This window comes from Lissotriton helveticus, chromosome 1_1 (genome assembly GCF_964261635.1).
Source record: "Lissotriton helveticus chromosome 1_1, aLisHel1.1, whole genome shotgun sequence".
NCBI lineage: Eukaryota > Metazoa > Chordata > Amphibia > Caudata > Salamandridae > Lissotriton > Lissotriton helveticus.
The window spans coordinates 540,530,999-540,550,288 of record NC_136057.1 but is presented as its reverse complement, the minus strand read 5'-3'; the positions used below and the strand labels follow the sequence as shown (position 1 = coordinate 540,550,288).

Here is a 19,290-nt window from a genome sequence, read left to right as displayed (position 1 = left end):
ACAGACTTCCTCCATTGTTACTTTGGTGACATTCACATTTTCTTTCACCAACTCCTGCATAAATCATGTGGTATTGTGACAACTCACTTAGGCCGTTGACTGACTTCAGACTTCACTGTAAGTTGCAGCATGTTGCTCTTCCACAAACAACGCACCCACACACAAAGTAGTTTACTTCAGTGCCAGAGATTACTGTGATAATGCATTTTTTCCCCGTTTGTGAGGGCCCCTAAGCATTCACACCAAAAAATGTTTAAAAAAACCATGATAAAACAAAACATGAATTGCCAAAGTCAAAAAGCAGGCGGCCAATGCCAGACCTAATTAGCTTTCCCAATAATTTTTCATGTTTTGCCACTCGTTGAATGAGATGTACATCAAGGCTATTTCCTTCTGTGGATGGATTGCCCCATATTGGTTCCCGTTAAGTTTGGGTGATGGGATTCAAATAAGCCTTTTGTTATACTGAAGTAAAATGTGTGATGCTTGCTCTATGTACTTCACTGACAAAAGATTTTTATGGTTAGCTTATGATTTTTCTGTTTCACTAAGTGGTTGATGTTTGCATGCTTTAGTCTGTTAAAAAACAGAGTGCTATTCACTATGCATGTTTATTTGTTTTACTGTCATGACAATTTTTTGCATTTACAGTTTTTTTAACTCACACAGTAAAGATGTGTTTCAAAGTAATATTGCTTTGAAAATACCGTGAGTTTGACAAAAATATCTAATATCCAATATTGAAACCTCTTAAGTTCAGGAGTTACAATAAAAACGTCATATCCTCTCACAACGCTTACTTGAGGGGGACAGCTTGACTCTGGGAACGCAGCCTGTTCAGGAAAGGCATACTACTCCCAGCTCTTGTACTCTTGTAGCTCAACGTGTTGCTTCAATATGGGATTTTCTTTCTAGCACATCTGGGGGCAACGCTCACAAAGTCTTGAAACTATTACCAAACACTTCAACTAGTAAAAATAAATACCATATCTGCGTGGTTTGCCAATGCATATTTTATGTGCTTTGTGTTATTATCTTGTGTACCACTTGTCATGTTTTGCTTTCTGTGATATCATAGTGTGTTCTTCAACTTCCAGCTTTATGAAAAGGCTAATATTGTTGTTTCAAATATGGCCATTTTATTTATTATGTTTGATATTTCTTACCCGTGATCTATATTCCAATAAATTTCTAATACCATAATTCAATGTTTCAAATAGATGATCGGTGATAACCTGTTTGTAAGCAGTTATATAAGAGGGAAAAACATAATGCAATGCATTTACATGTCTTTATTGATTTGGACATATTTTAAACATGCAAATCAAGTAAGGGTATATGAAGAAAAACTGTCATGGGAATCATGAAAAACAGTTCTCCTGAGTAAGCTGGGTTCACATTAAAAAACAAATCACACAACACTAAATATTGTAGTATTTGTTAGACAGCAGGTTTAGAGTTGGACTGTGCAGTAATAATGCTCCCAAAACCAACACAAATGCAGGTGTTTTATCTGATGCAATATTGTAATAATCCTTATGCAGCACATGCACGAAGTAAGCTGAACAATCCAGTAAAATGGCATTCATTACAAGTACAAGCCAGTTGTTAACAGTCTGTAAGCCATAGAAATAGTCACAATAAAACCAGCAAAGAACGACAACCCTCTACATGGCTGGGGAAGAGGGACCAGGTATGAGATGGAGTGGAAGATTCTTGATCCTGCGAAGATCCTGAAGTGCAGCAAGGCAGTGAACAAATCCGGCCGGCTCAGAGAATACAGCAAGCCGATCCCGATAAAGGGGACGATATTCTCAAGATCATTCAGGTGACACCTGCACAAACACACAAGTCATTTGGGTTAATTGAGATGGTCACAGAATTGCAAAAAGCCCAGACTGAACGGTTGTAGCTTGGTTTAAATGAGATACAAGTTAGATTGCTTCATTTAAATGGCTTTCCCCTCTTTATTTCTGACAGCTAAATCAGAAAGCTCATCATTTTGTTTGTAAAATATTCCATTTCCCTTCTCATTACATTACTTTCATATCTTTGCATTCCGAGTATATTGTCCCTTCGTCTCTTTGTAATAGTTCATTATATTTATTGGAAAAATAAATTGGTATTTTTTCAGTGTTCATAAATATAATGGACTGAAGGCACTAAAGAAAAGATGGAACCGCTTTCAGAGATACTGGTCATGAACTGGTGTTTTAAAAAATATAGAAAAGTATGAAGTATGGCGAAAACACGAACAACATACGGAAGCATAAAATATGGGAGGAACGGGCATGATAAAAACACCTTCACCGCTTTCAATTATGTTCTTGCAATGAATTATGCAAAGAAAATTTCTTACCCTACATAATTTCTTCCCATGAATTTTTCTTAACAATTGGTCCACCCTAATAGCACCAGAAACAACTGAAAGTGTGAAAGCTTAGGGCCTTATTTAGAGTTGGGCAGATGACAAAAAGGTGTGGATGTCCGGCTGCCCTAATTGCAATATAAACAACCTATATGCACTGTAAATTAGGCAGATGGGACATTTGCCACTTTTGATCAAGGGCGGCTCCTCTGCTAAGGTGGAAAGTGCATCGCCCCACTGCCTTTCAGCAAAGCAAAAAAGGAAAAACTTAAATCTTAATAACAAGATGTTATTCTCATTTTATTTTTCTGTGCTAGCACAGGTTTGTGGGGAGGGGCTAAGCTGCGCAGAGGGGAGGAGGCACACTTCTAATTACTCATGAATGTTTGGCCAGCCCTCTGGGGCCGGCCAAACATTCATGCGCACTTTGCATGTTCTCCACCCAGGCTGCATTACAGCTTGGGTGGAGAACATGCCTAGGTTTCCATTCCAGCCAACTTACCTCAGACATGACCTGTGCATGCAATAAGTTACTAGTCCTTAACCCCATCAACCAACTGCCATCTACCACACCACACTTTCTGGATTTGCCACCAACAATGTAACCCCCACATAGCAGGTAGAGGTGGTGGATTTTCAAAAAGGACTTCATGGTGATCTTAAGCACTTCTCGAAATCTGATGTGATAAAATGCATAAAGTCCACCTTCCATAAAGCTTCTGGTCCACACCTTTACCAGAACATTTGGAAAATGCAAACGAATGCACACAAAAAGAAGTGCAAAGTGCTCATTCAGTTATTGCTTACAAATCAAATTAATTGCTTTCTTCGTCGCAATCCACCAGAAAATGTCATCCATTAATTTATAAAAGCAAATACTCTATATTGACCTCAGTTGCTGCGAATGTGAGGCCAGATTAAGAAAGATTTCTAGGGCTGACGCAGGCATTAGCAGCCTCATTTGAGTCCCCTGGAGTATTATAGTAGTACAGATTGGAGGGCAGAAGCTTGTGTATCCCTTTCTATACTATACACTGCACAGGATGGCATTTTGCGCCCTCATACTGCTAAAGGGCTATTGCATAACATGCCTGGGAGAAAAGGCCAATGCAAATGAAGGAACAATTTGACTTTGCCCTCTTGCCATATTAATGGTTCAGGAGCAAAGAGGCTTAAGAAAGGTCGCTGATTGTTGCCCCAAGACTGTATTTTAAGAGGGGTCACTAGGTTACAGTGAAGCCCACACAACTATCATGTGGTGCATTAAAACACTTCACCCACCTGTGAGGGGGCCCCTGCCAAACCTCAAAAGTCAGGCCAGCCCTCCTGCAGTAGTTTTAAAAAGCATCTCTGTATTTCAGTACTGTACACTTCCCAGTAGGTATGAACATCCTGAGAGTTGTAGCTGAGGAGTGTAGAACACATTTTGGGAGAAATGGAGTGTGAAAAAGTGGATTATTAGTTGAGGTGGATGGTGGTTCATAACAAATATTATTGTTATTATTCTTGTTAGGTCCAGTAAAGGTTTTAGTAATTTAAAACTGAGCTCAACCCCTGGGTAGCTAAGACACAGGGCGGACATACCTGATTTATGAATATGTGTAAAGCATTTAGAATGACCAAAACAGTTAAAAAGACAAAAACACAACACGATAAAAATCCCACCCAAATGTATTAACTTAGAGAATAATCTAATGAACAAAATATCCCAAAATGAAAAATAAATCTAATGAAGGGAATAGGAGGTAAGATTTTTTAAAGTTTTAAATAAAGATAGCACCAAAAAGCCTTACGCACTTGGCATGATCATCAGGTTGCGTTTGGTGGGACCCTAGGCATGATTTAACCCTGACTGCGATGGAGCACGGGTCGAATACAAAAACCAGACTCTTGTAAAGAAGAAGACTCTAGGTAGGAAAGTTGGGAATGAAAGAAATTCAAATTGTTGCCCAAGGAAGGTCCCTTGTTAGCTGGATACTTTTGGCGCCCTTCGCCTGGTGAAGACATTCCCCTTCGGACTTAGTCACTATTTTGGAGCTTGGATTCCTCTAGCGTTTTATGGCTGAAAGCTGTAGCCAAACAGGATCCACAAGGACAGATAGCCTCTTTGTGTCTTCCCGCTGAAATGGTTTGGCTGCTTCAGAAAAGCTACGAGCTGAAGCAATATGAATCTTTTGCCCAGCAGCAATGCACCTTCATCAGTTTGACCTGGCAGGTTGGTCATGGTGCCCCAGATGTCTTTGGAGCCAAAAGGTTTCAGTATGTTAGGAGGAGTACACTTTGAAACACCCAAGGGTCCTAAGACCTCAGGAACAGCACTTGGGGTCAAGACTTACTCCAGCAAAAGCCACAGAAGGGTTCAGGGCAGGTCCAGTTGGAACTGGTCAACTGGGCTCTTCACAGGAAAAAGGGCTTCTAGCAGATTTTTGTGTCCCTGTAGCTTAACAGGAGGTCAGCTAGCTGACACTTGTGGAGAAGTCCAGCTTTTCAGGCCTCCTCACAGGTCTCAAAAATAGTTGCACTCCTTTGTCTGTCTTTGTCTGTATTCCCCAGGTCCAGTAGTGTGTTGAAGAGGACACAGGGATGTAACATTTATGCCTGGCACTAGCCTTTTGGTTTGGGGGGGGGGGGGGGGTACTCCTGGGCCATCCCTAACCAGAAGGGAAAATGATCCCAGAGGTAACCCAACCCACTTTTTCAGTTTCTATGTACCCTACAGCAAAGAATTCCACAGTGCCCCTCATTACCTAAATCCAACATAGCAGACCCTTTCTTCACCTGTGCAGAGTTTCTGGGCTCACCATAGAGGTGTTGCCAATAAAATGAGCAACCCCTCCTCTGCTGTCAGTCAAACCTGGTTCTTAAGGCAGTCCCTCTCCCACTGGGATTGGTGCCTGGTGGACTAGACAGACAAATGAGGGGGCAGGCCCAGGTGCTAGCTACATCCGTCAGTGACAGGGTGGGCCCCTTTGAAGTTAATTAGGTTCACACCTCATTAAAGGGGCTATTCAACTCCAGGGTGACAATTGGAAGCTCATGCAAATGGGGTTCTAGTGTCTTTAAGCTGGTAAAAAGGTGCCCTTTTAAAAGTACCCTTTGTAGAATATTTAGTAGAAATAGGACTTTGCCAATGAATTGGATTTGTAATAGAGTTTTGAAAAAGCCCAAGAATTAAGTGTGTAGCTGGTTCCTAGGCTGAGATACCATTGTTATAGTTAATATTGTATCCCAATGCTTTCCTATGGAACAGCTAAGCCTGCCATGAGAAAATAGCTTTTAGGGCCTTCTCACTGTAAGGACATGTTTAGCATTAGCCTCTAGATATCCTACTTTTTAATACCATGCACCTAGCCTAAAGGGCATTTAAGGTTTACTTAGTGGTGCCTTATTGATATTTAAAAAGAGGGTTTAGGTCTGTAAAAAGGTTTCTTTTGGCAGGCTGAATTTTAAATCTGCACTGACAGTCTACAATGGTAGGTCTGCAGTTATGTTTTGCACCATCACCCTAGTGGTGACACAACTTGGACTGCAGTCCACTAGTGACATTTAACTTACAGGCCCTGGGCACACTTTGTACAATCTACAAGGGGCTGTAGGTAAGTGAAATATACCAAGTAGGTGTATAGCCAATTTCAACATGTTTTAGGCATCAGAGCAGCATTAGCATAAAGTCAAAACAATCAGCAGCTTTAGTCCAAAATAATTAAGCTGACCATTGGGAAACAATGGGATTTCAGGGAGCATCTATTGCAGATTTGTAATTATATGGTATTCAAATAGTGCAAACATTGATGAGCCACCTTACTATGTAAAGTGCCAAAAGCAGACAATAAAATCAGAGAGAGTTTCAGATGAAGGCTTCTGCTGCTGTTTGAGATAGGAAAGGGACTGTCTACTTTACTACAATTGCGTGTTCTTTTGAGCGGGGTTTATTCAGCTCTACTCTTAATTAAATATTAGGTGAGTGATCCTGATGGATGCAGAACCTCCATACCAGATGTGGGTTCATAGATGAGCTTGTCAACAAAACAGGTGTGATATTTAATATTATCAACCAGACCAGGGGTGGGCTGCATGTGATTGCTTTGTAAATAATGCAGAGTGGTGCTCCATGAGAGTAGGGGAGAGGTGGTTGAGTATTTTTTTTCCTTTTCTTTTTAGAGTTATATATAGCGCGAACTAGACCCGATATATCAGGTATCAGAGCACTTTACATGAGCACCAGTTTTGTTACAGATGGACACATTCATTGTTGTTAGGCACAGGGAGATTAAGAGATTTACCCAGAACCACAGGATGCTGAGCATCATTGTCAAGAGTCGAACACGGTTCCCCAGCTTCGAGGTTGACCACTCTAGCCATAAGGCTCCAAATTTATAGTTCTAGTGTAGAGGGGAAAAGTAAATAAGAAAGATTTTTTTTTACTATTTGCACCTCTATGTCATGTACACCTCTGCTCATTTTTCATTTTCTCTATATTCAATAATTATAAATTTTTTATTTACCTTTCCTTTTTTTCAAGTGGTAAGATGTATATTCTTCCTTAATTGTTCCTTCTTAGATGAAGGTAGCTTTTCGCCGCATGTTACTCTTGATAGTGTATACAGTCCACATATTTTTATATCTGTAGTGGAGATGATACGAGAAACTCTCAAAATTCACTTTCTCCTCACTTAGCCCTTCCCTTGTGGCCTATTTCACTATAGCTTACCTCTTGCTCAAAGTTTTAGACTCCCGTTTAAAATATTGGGAGAGGAGTGCTTCTATTGTTTTTTTGTCAACTAAGGAAGAATATACATCTTACCACTTGAAAAAAAAGAAAAGGTAAAATATACAGGGCTATTGGATCAGCTTAATATTTGATCAGAACAGTAGAACTGTTTTTTAGTGGGGCAATTTTATTGTTTTTTTATGACTGTCTTTTGTTTTTCTTCAAATTGTGTTTGGATTATTTTATGATCATATGAATTGAAATGTATAAATTGTGCCAACGTTTTTAATCCATTTTTTATGTACATCTTCTTGGGAGTATTTCCGAAATTTTAAACGTCAATATACAAATAGACTTTTATACTAATAAAATATTGTAAGTGCCACACTTTAGTCTGAGAATATACTTGGGATTGAGGCTGGCTCTATATTTGCTACAAATGTGTGTTTGAGGAATGAATGAAAAGATGATGTGAGGATTTTCATAGTGGGTTTCCAGGGATGTCTATATAAGGCCAAATTGTCACAAGTACCCTGTTCCCTGGAACTAGTAGGGTCATCTCTCTCTTCTTTTACTATGTATTTGCTGCACCATGATCTGAAGCTAGATTGGTAGTTGTGCAGGAGATCATATGAACAACTAGATTTATATTGCAACTAATTTCTGACAGAAACCTCTCTATATATTTTTTAAATGAAGTCTCAGAATACATTGCTTGGAACATTCAAGGTTTCATGATCCTGACTAGTGACAGGTTACTTCTTCGCTAAATAGGTGATAGTGTGTAGGCTCAGTAATGAGGCTAAGCTAAGATTTCTCCGACAAATGCCATGTGTTTTGGAATATGTTGGTCATATTTACTTTTAAGCAATAATCATAAGACAAATAATGGGCCTTTCAAATTAGAGATTCTCAAATTAGTTCTTCAAACATATCATAACAAGTATTGGATATGTTGCAATGGAATATGTAGAAGTATGAAGAAAATGGTATTAAGAGCAAAAAACGGCTTTGCAAAATTGATTGTCAGCACAGACACTGCTAAAATGGACAAACATACAGATGTACAATTGTCATTTTATAAACAAATCCTATAGTTATTCAGAATACGAGCTCCCAAATGATGGCCAGCTATTGTCCTGTCAGATAAACTAGAGACTATATACACACTGCGGTAGCCAAACAAGTAACCTTGATCAATTGCAACATGACAAATACATGGCCCTACTCTGTATCACAACCCTTATAGTTGATTCAAATACTTTCTTTCAGAGAAAGAAAAACGTTGAACAAATTATATACTGCTCTCCGACAAAGTTACACAAGAGACCATTTAGGGAATACATTACTTTCTGACTCTGCCCCTCTGGTTTTCCTCCTTTGGGACATTGCTGGTGAGTACTTAAGAGCTAGTTAATGTTGGACTAAATGCAGAGCGTTAATCAAAATGATTTCTTTTTTAATGTTAAAATCTATCCATACCAACTATCATATCTCTGTAATTGGAAGAGGATTTATTTTGTGGTTAGAAGACAGACTGAATATGACCAAGGTCCTCATTTGGAATTTGGAGGAGTGAGAGTCTCAGCATCTGCCCCAACCCATGGATTGTTCATCTCATTTGGGGATAGTAGTGCCAGCTTTCCGGTAGTGAGACCTGGGGGCTCTGCTGTTGGAAACCGTTGATAGTCAGCCTGTCCTCTACAGGGCCATAGTATGTCTGTAGGTCTGCCATATTTAGGGAAGGCTTTCCAATGTATATGTTTCCTGTTCAGAAATCCGAGAAAAAGCTGGTGGGCCCAAACAAAAAAAAACACAAATTAGCCAGATGCAGTGCTTCACAACCATTATTTTTGTTATTAAATAACAAACTCCTGCGTTGAAAGTTGGTTATTGAAAAACAAGAATGAGAAACAAACACAAGTTTCTTTGTTTCCTACCTTCAATGACTGCACTAAAGGCTTTACATTTCTCTGCCAGAAAGGCACAGGTCACTAACTCTGATAAGTGGCCCTCTGCCAGGGGAGCAGAGGCCATTGCCACCACTGACTTAATGGGCTGCCTACCAGGGTGGTCTGAATGACCTTGCAAGCCTATAGAATGGTTTCATAAAAAATACAAGAACATTTCAGCCTGCTAATTCCAGTGGCAGCTGGCGTCTACGGGGAGAGGAGAATGGGAAATATTATTTTATATTTTGTTTACAAAAACTTCTTACCTGACGCAATGTCTCACTCCAAACCTCTTCTTTACTGGAACCGGATGCTGGTACTCCGTCACCCAATCCTGGCACTGCAGCATGTGAAGAGCAGCAGGAATGGTGGGAGTGGCCTCACTCAGCACTCCTCAGTGCTCTGGAGGCCTACACTTAGACTCGAACCCAGCTGTCTTAAGACAGCTGGATTAAGAGGTTTAAAGTGTGCATGTGTGACTGGCCCTTTCCCTGCTGCTGTCACTCAGCAGCGGTCCCGCCCAGTCCTGACACTAGGCTCAGGACAGGGTAGGAAAAATAAAACCGTAATAAATTACCATTTTATTTTTTATCTATGGGGCTTTGGGGGGACGTATAAGTGGTGTGGCGTTACTTACTCAAACGGAGAAGCTGCCCATGCCTAATTCTAACCATTCACACATTAGAATATTGAATGAGGCTTTGAACACTGATACTTCAATGAAGCAGTAATATCTTACAGACTGATCATATACAAATATCTAACAATAATGGCACCTCTGCAATCAGGCACTTTGAGAGGAATGGGAATCAAAGCAACAGCCATATCGTCTATGATGATGCAAGGTCACTGTCAAAGAGATTTTCTTTTTTTTCCAAAGACCAAGACCCTAGTAACTGAACTAAGGATGATTCAGGCGGGAACTTAAAGTCTGAAATTTCCTTTCTTTAGCTTAATGGGATAATTGCACACAACTGCAGGTACCCATGCTTCTTCTCCAAGATTTTCATATATGCATCGCTTGCAAATTTTTATCATCTGGCTCATATGCAAGATCAATGCATATGGTCACTATTGAAAACACAAGAACCATTTACACTGGTGTGAACAACCTATATGTGAAATATACTAAATTGTGCACCATTCTGTGTGATGGGTTACCACTTATATATTTGCGAGATCCAGAGGCAAAATGCATTTACATCTGCAAAACAACTCATTCAATCGTTTATTTGCCCAGTGAAAATGTACATTTTAAAAGTGAGGATGGGAGAGAGAAAGAAAACCAGAGATTAAAGCAGATGGGGAGGGAGTCTTTGACCTCAACATTGTTATAATCACCACAATCAAACGAAACACCCACATTGTAACTGTTCTTCCCCATTGAATGATGTCAACCCCAGAGACGAAATGCAGCACAAAGGAATTCAAGAATCTGGTACCATAAGCGTACAATGATCTACCACTAAAGCACTAGCATGCAATCTTCCAGATAAGCTGTATCTTTGGAGAGGCTGGTGTTATGCTTATGGTCAGTTTATGTAAATGGAAAACGTTGAACTGTTACTCAGGAGCACATTCTCCGAGGCTATGTGGGTAAGTCATAGTGGTACAAAAGGGGCTGGTGATGGACGGAGCATCTGAACCAATCAAACACTCACACCCAGTCAACAGATCTGGGTATAATCCATCACCGTTCTTTAGCCCACTCTGCCACCCCAGTTCAGACATGGCCATATGCAAATCAGTCTGACCCTGTGCCTCATGGGAACAGTCCAGCCCGAATTGCCAAGCCATGCCTTCCCTGGACCGGAAACAAGCTTCCGAGGACCGGTTTCTGGCATTTCAGCCGTCTTCAGCTCGGCTTGCTTGAATCCAGTGGCAAAGTGAGCAAGGGACTCACGTCTGAGCATACCCTGCCAACTTATGGCGAACAAAGTGGTACAAAAGGGGGTGGTGATGGACGGAGCATCTGAACCAATCAAACACTCACACCCAGTCAACAGATCTGGGTATAATCCATCACCGTTCTTTAGCCCAATCTGCCACCCCAGTTCAGACATGGCCATATGCAAATCAGTCTGACCCTGTGCCTCATGGGAACAGTCCAGCCCGAACTGCCAAGCAATGCCTTCCCTGGACCGGAAACAAGCTTCCGAGGACCAGTTTCTGGCAATTCAGCCGTCTTCAGCCCGGCTTGCTTGAATCCAGTGGCAAAGTGAGCAAGGGACTCACGTCTGAGCATACCCTGCCAACTTATGGCAAACAAAGTGGTACAAAAGGGGGCACATGGCACTTTGAATTAATTTGATATAGGGCTCTTTGTTTTGTTTGATATAGAGCTGTTATAAGGAGATTTTAGCTGGAGATATATCAGAACACTGTAGCTATAGCTAAGACAAGATGCACAATTGTGTGTGCTGCAATTCAGTGAGGGTTTTGAAGTGGAGTATCATGTAGACCCTGCAGTAGTAGTCAAGTTAATTGATTACTTCTGCATGACCACTGTGATCATTTGTGGTAGTATCCACTTTAGGAGGTATATTGGTAGAAAGCAATCTTGATACCTTTCTTTACTTGATATTTGAAGGGCAGGGTGGCATTAAACGTAAACCACAAATAGGTGGGGGTGGTGTCCATGGACAATATCAAGTGTAAGTCATTGGTATTTACAGCAACGAAAAGCAGCTTTTTGAATTTGTGTTAAATTGAGGCATAGAAGATTTACTTACCTAAGGACGAGGATGTAGCGTAGGTAGGTGGTGTTTAAATGATTTGTCAGAAACCCTCATTTAACATGAGTCCGAGCTGTGTCCAAATTATATTTTGGAAGTTATCAAGAACCTTGGTCAGTGGAGACTGTTGAAGATCAGGGATATTGCTTATGCCTGATGTACCCCAGAACTCAAACCTAAGAGCTCTTTTAGGCACTGAAATGCAAGGCAATCTTCGGTGAATCCTGCAGGCTTTGCATCAGAAATGACATTGCCCAGTAATGCACATTGGTTTGTTTGGGCCGCAGAGGAAAATGTTACAGTCAAAATGTTGAAATCTGCACCAGAGTCATGGAGTTTAAAGTCACACACATAGATATGGTCCCTGGTAGTGAGCAGTTCCATTACTTCTATTGAGGATGATGGTGCCAGTAATAGAATCACTGAACAGGTTTTTGATTTTCAGATGGGCTGAGAGAAGCACAATTCTGGAGATTTGAATAACCACAGGAGTTCATTGATTGCTCTGCAGCTGGATGAATATTTGGGGATCAGTGCTGTTTGACTTTTATTATTATTAGATGATGATGATGGACGATTGAGCTTTTTTTAAAAACTGCCCAATGCCAGAGGGTTGCCCATGTGGAGTGGGAAATCTCAGATAAGATGATGGTCTTTAGAAAATGAATTATATTAAGGATTGTAAACTCCTATGTAGGAGAAAAAATACATTATGTACAGTTCATGTGCTGAATTGGTGGGGTTGCCTGAGAGGGTGTAGGATTGTAGATTTCCAAGATACACATTTTAGAGGTCTCCAAGGAGCTCCTTTGCAAACAAGACTTTCACTATGTCTTATTTGCTCCCAGGATTTATTAATTAAAGAGCCTATGCGATGCACTGAGGGCAGATAAAGCCATGTTCGGCGGCTTTCTAAAGCATGTCTTTTCCTTGCATGGCAAATGTTGGTGTAACATTTGCTGCCTCCTGCTTTTGCAGATCTGACACTTATTTGCTTTAAGGGTTGGACATTGCCGATAGTCAGGATAACTTCCTCTTGATGGCATTGAGGATGCAGAAAGGAATAGAGGTGTTGTTGGATAGGCAGAATTAAACAAGCAAATATTTTGACAGCGTTGAGCTCCTGAGACAGCAGGACAATAGTATTTGTCTCATGAGGTGGGCATTAGAGTCAATATAACACTGGGATTAAAGTAATGGAGAAGATTGTGTTTATAAAGAGTGTAACGTTCGGAACATTAACTAGTTTCATGACTAGGTTCCTAGAGGACATTGTTTATATAGAGTGTAAGCTCAAAACAGATGGCCCTTTTGGGAGAGTGAATTGGAAGTGTCATCCACCCAGATATTAAAGTCTCTGATTAATTAGACAAAAAATGAGGTGCAGGGCAAAGATACAGCAGGTGAGTATGGGCCTTTTGTTCAGTAGGCTAGCCGTTCCACAAATAAGGGATGCAGCTGATGTGGAGATTTGTCAGGATGTATAAGAATGAATTATAGAAAGCCCTGAGTAGTTGCGCTCATTTTTATTTTGGATTGAAAAAAGGTGATTCCACTGCTATTTCGAGTCTTTCAGCTTTTGAGTCTGTTATAAGATGCTAGTTGGAGTTTGGAGAATGTAAGTATACTGGAATTTGAGAGGCAAATTTCTGCTAGAGAGTGTGGGGGAGAAATTAAAGAAGCATTTACAAGCTTTTCATGATTTGCTAATTTTATCTTCCTCATAAATAGGGTGCTCAAATGTCAGAAATGGGACACAAAACTCAATGGGAACTCTAGGCTGGCAAAATAATTTTGCGTCAAGTGGTATGCCTTTTTTGTTTTAGCTAAGGTTGCCATATCAAGTGCAAATAGTGCAGGCATGATGCTGGAACCCAATAAAGCACCAGAAGGAAATTCAAGGAATTAACTTGTAGCAACCTGCTATTTTCCTTAGTCAGGCTGAAGAGCATGCATGACCTATCATTGTATTTATAGGTCAGGTCTGCAATAATTTATTCAGACCTCAATCAACGAGACATTTAGTGACATTATGCATGCCCCCCCCCGAATGCTCGCTATCACATTTCCTCCTTATCCCTGCAGCTCCATGTTGTCATCCTTGAATATTTATTTCCATTCCATTCCTCAAAACCAAGATGGGCACTAGATCGTGCAAGTGGAGAAAGTATGTATGCAACGTCCATCTCATGGACTACAAACTGCCTTTAATATACCATTACAGGCCCGCTCCAGAGTTAAAGGCCTGAGCCAAAGGCGAGGCCCTTCACAAGGGAGCAAGGTTTTAATGTGTGGAATAGCCCAGCTATGGTGGGCAATAAAGTTAATAGACCATTCTTCCCAATCAGGGCAGGATGCTATTATTAGAAAACCAAAGGCTTCTCAGAGCCCTTGGCCTTGAAGCTTTTGTTTATAGCTCTTGCTGTGAATGTTCTACAGTTAACAGCTGCATGTATGGTCACTGCTGTTGACTGTTAAACATTCACAGCAATAGCTGTGAAAAGAGGTGAAAGACAGCCCTAGGTTTTTCCTATCATGGCTAAACTAAGTTTTGCCGTTCAGCCAAGACAGTGAGACACCGGAGCTGAGCGCTCGCTATCACATTTCCTCTTTAGCCCTGCAGCTCCATGTTGTCATCCTTGAATATTTATTTCCATTCCTCAAAACCAAGATGGGTACTAGACCGTGCAAGTGGAGAAAGTATGTATGCAACGTCCATCTCATGGACTACAAACAGCCTTTAACCCCTTGCATGCTGCCGCGATTCTGCACCTGTGTGGCACATTCCGATCGCGGGTGCGGTCATGACGGCCCCCAGCCATCATCAGCACATGAGCACTGTAGTGCATGACGGCTGGGGGCCTTCATCAGCATGCAAGGGGTTAATATACCATTACAGGCCCGCTCCACAGTTAAAGGCCTGAGCCAAAGGCGAGGCCCTTCACAAGGGAGCAAGGTTTTAATGGGTGGTATAGCCCAGCTATGGTGGGCTATAAAGCTAATAGAGCATTCTTCCCAATGAGGGCAGGATGTTATTATTAGAAAATCAAAGGCTTCTCAGAGCCCTTGGCCTTGAAGCTTTTGTTTATAGCTCTTGCTGTGAATGTTCTACAGTTAACAGCTGCATGTATAGTCACTGCTGTTGACTGTTAAACATTCACAGCAATAGCTGTGAAAAGAGGTGACAGACAGCCCTAGGTTTTTCCTGTCATGGCTAAACCAAGTTTTGCCGTTCAGCCAAGACAGTGAGACACCGGAGCTGAGCGCTCGCTAACACATTTCCTCTTTAGCCCTGCAGCTCCATGTTGTCATCCTTGAATATTTATTTCCATTCCATTCCTCAAAACCAAGATGGGCACTAGACCGTGCAAGTGGAGAAAGTATGTATGCAACGTCCATCTCATGGACTACAAACAACCTTTAACCCCTTGCATGCTGCTGCGATTCTGCGCCTGTACAGCACATTCCGATCGCGGGTGCGGTCATGACGGCCCCCAGCCGTCATCAGCACATGAGCACTGTAAAGCCTTTTGGGAGCGTGAGGGGATTGGAATCCCCTCAGGTTCCTTGAAGCCTTTGTTCACAGCCAGAGCTCTGAACAAAGAAACATTGGAATGTTGGAGCTCCAGGCTTATACCAGCCATTATAAGCCTGGAGCACTCCATTGTTTTCAATGGAGCTCCCAGCATTCCAATGTTCTAATATCCATTGTTCCTTCTTTGATAAGGGAAGTCCTGGAACTATCAACTACACTGGGCTTCACATGAAAACACTCAACCACATCTCCCCATACATCTGATGGTTTATTTTCAAATTGAACTCCCCCATAAAATTGTTAAAAATATCCAGGAGCAACTGAAGGCTGTTGACTGCACGGGCTATTAGAACCGCATCATCCATGTAGAGTAAAACAGGGATTATGGGGTTCCCAACTCTTGGAAGATCTTTTCCTTTGGTCACCAACTCCAACTCAAGACCATTTATGAAAACAATAAATAAATAAAAAGGGGTCTATAATACAGGCCTGTCGTACACTCTTGTTAGAATAGAAGGAAGGGGTACAGTAGCTATTTGAATATAAAAGATCCAGGGCTGTTGTTCTACAGTGCAGACCAAGGTCGGCCAATGCAGGGTCAATCCAGGCCTTTCCAATCATAGACCATAGTTTGCCCCTATCCACTAGATCAAAAGTGGTTGAAAGGTTCATAAAGGCCATTAAGAGGGCCCCTACCCTGGCATGAGTATATTTCCCCGAGATCAAAAAGAGGTTTAATGTTTGCTCGACAGTAACTACCCATGGACGGAAGCAATATTGAACCTTCGGGAATAATTTGCTGTTGGCTGCTCAGTTTTCCAGTATTTGGAGAACTACCCTCTCTAGGATGTAAACAGTGGAATGCAGAAGGGAGATAGGACTGTAACATGAGGGATGATTTCTATTTCCTAAAAATAGGGACAATAATGAACTCCTTCCAGGGTGGAAAAGATTTGCAACCAAAGGGGCCGAAATAGAGGGAGTTTGTCTAAAAATGTCCAGAGGCACCCCATCTGGCCAGACACCTTTCTAGCACATAATATTAAAATTGCTCTAGAGATTGCACTAACTTCTAAGGAGTTGATAAGGGTGAAGGTCTCATCAGGAGAGGGGGACGGTATCTCGGCGATGGGATGGGGTGATAGATCTTTACTAAAAATCTTTGATTAATGATAGACTAACTCCTCAGCGGGGATGAGGCATTCTATTTTTGGTTGATTGCCATCTGAGAGGTAAAGCCTGTTAATAACTTCCAGAAAGCTCTTGAGTCCCTAAGGTCAGAGGCCACTTGCAAATCATCTCAAGCCTGCTTCCATACCTAATGTTTCCTGGATTCTATAGTGGATTTATATAGAGACCTGAGGATTCTAACCTTATCCATGTTACGTGGGGACGCCTTGAAGGCCTCTTTTAACTGTTTAAGTGCTGCGGTGCAAGAGGAGTTACACTATTTGAAAGGGTAGGGTTTCATTTTTGTAGGTTTGATAACCAACTGGCTGGATTGAAATTTTCAAATAGACTCAAAACTGTCCCCAGTATCCTCAACTTTTACTTCCTCAGATAAACATGCCATGACGTCATCTTTCTTCTGGGCAAAATTGGCTGTTATGCCTTTTATCCCATGTGAGGCTGATACTCTTATTTTTGGAGTACTCAAGGACAAGGGGACTACTTCGCATTTGCAGTTTGTGAACAGGGCATGTTACAAAGAAAGACGACATTGGGGCTGTGGTACAGTCATATTAGATGGGAAGATATAGGACACCTGTATGTATGGGATACTATGGGGGGAAGACAAAATGAAGACAATTGAAGAGCCTTTGCCTTTACCAGGAAAGGTTGGAAGACTGGAATCACCTTTTTAAAAAAAAGTTTGAGCTGAATAGAAGATTGAATTTCATAACAGTCTGGTTCAAAGCGATGCTATACAGGGTGTGTAAAAAGTGAGTTAGGCTTGCTCATGCCACTCGGTGACCCCACAGACCTGGGCTCCACTCAGGGGGGCAAAAGATAATGTTGAAGTCACTTATCCAAAGGACAGCCCCCCCACCATCCGGAAATTTCATACAGCAGTCTGTTATGAATTGCTGCAACTCTCTCGCCAAGTCAGTGGGCTGGTTTTCAAAACAATTAAATTACTAATTAATCAATAAAACATCCAGGCCTGGGGACTCAAAGGTGCAACATTTTGGGCTCATGGAGTAAATGTTAGCTTTTCACCTTTCAGATAACCATTCCTTAGAGAAATAAGGACCCTACCCCCTCATTTTCTGTCAAGTTAACATTCTGTCTCTGGTGATATTTTTATTTTTTTACACAAGGCCTGAATGCCAAGACTTTTATGGATCTACTTGGTGCTTTTCCTCATATAATTACATTTACCCCATTAAAATCACATTTGGACCATACATTTTAACCAGACACCTCTTTCTCATTCCTCCAGCATCATTATGTCTGCATATCACAACCAGTTCATACCGTGATTTATACTCCTTCACACATCACCTGCATTTGACACGTGATTGTACTCGACACTCTTGCATGGTTCTCTTCTTACAACTGTAACTGCACCTTCTTAGTTTCCTGGTTCTCTGATCAATCATCACCCAACCCACACCAAATGGACATCCCATAGTCTCAGTCCTTGGGCCTTTGTTTTTATCTACAACATCTACCTCCCTTGGCAACGTCATGTCTTGGTTCAGTTTCTTCTATCACATTTATGCCGAAGATCAACATGTTATGAAAGGCCCTTCACTCTCTTACATTAAACTTGACTAAAGGTTAAAACATGCATTTTCCAGTCTTTTCTGAACCTGCTCGCCTGTCCCAAAATACGTATTTCCCACTGATGTCCTCGTTGGAATGGCATCTAGGAACCTTGAATAGCTATTCAATTTAAGAGCAGTATTATGAACATTCGTAGCCGCATGCAGCAAGCATATCACTTTATTTACTCATTTCCGATAGCCATGAGAAGAAAAATGTCAAATTTAGAAAATTGAGTTAAAGAAAAGTTATGACTATAAAGCAACTGTGTAGTTGAAGACTTTGGGCTTCTTTTCGTTTTATATAAGTATTTATGTATGCAATGTATATCTCTTTAACTGTGGCATTTATATAGTTCGAACCTTGCCGGTAGGTGCTGGAGTGCTGTACAGGGAAAAAGGCAGAGTGAACATTTATTATCACAAACATAGGTTTTAACAAGACACAGTTGCATTGATAATTCACAGCCCGAATCAGTGATTTCAGCACACCGTCTAGGGATGGGGCGTCCAAAACTGACCCAGAAGGGTTGGCTTGAGGTATACCATAGTATATATATATATGCATACAATATACCTAAACTATACATAAGTGTAATGACAAATCAGCACAATACATATATTTTGCCACTCCACTCAGTTTTGTTTTTGCATTATGTTCACTATTTAAGTAAAAAAATCAGACTGCGTTACCTGCGCACTCTTTCAACATCTGGGTCTGTACGCAGAAACTTCTTAGCTCCTTCACCCTTAGAATGGACACCAGCATCTTCGGGGTTAGCAAAGGCCTATTTAAAGAACACAATTACATTATGACTTACAAAAATACACCAATTGATCATCTGTTAAAGTGCAACACTGGTTCATACACAATCTTTATCAAAGGCAATGTGTCCGATAGATGACGTTGTAAACAAGCACTTCTCTTTCAACACGACTAAACCCTCTGTATAAGGACACCCCAAGAACTCAAATCTAGCACATACCAAGATCTCGACCATAATAGTCTGCACCGTCCGGACATTCTTAAACAGAGGAAACATACGTTTCTCAAAAACACTAGCTTCAAATGCCAAACAAAATGCCATCTGTATGTTCTTATAAACTTCAAATTATGAAACATATGCGATTATAATTTGACACTCACCTTCAAGTGGTACCTGATTGTATGCAGTTTTCAGATCTTTGTTTGTAACGTGCTAGGTATCTCCCAGCATGACA

At 41.0% G+C, this 19,290-nt stretch overlaps 1 protein-coding gene across 2 annotated transcripts in view; it reads right to left on the bottom strand.

Annotated features, from left to right (window-relative positions):
* Nucleotides 1–1,277: 1,277 nt before the first annotated feature.
* Nucleotides 1,278–19,290, bottom strand: part of MGST1 (microsomal glutathione S-transferase 1) — a 108,874-nt gene continuing 90,861 nt past the window's right edge. For both annotated transcript variants that reach the window (XM_078674030.1, XM_078674031.1), the window contains 2 exons: nt 18,763–18,857; nt 1,278–1,835 (listed from right to left, as the gene is read on the bottom strand). In XM_078674030.1, coding sequence (XP_078530156.1) covers nt 1,589–1,835; nt 18,763–18,857 — 342 coding nt within the window. In that variant the 3' untranslated portion in view covers nt 1,278–1,588. The remainder of the gene's footprint in view (nt 1,836–18,762; nt 18,858–19,290) is intronic.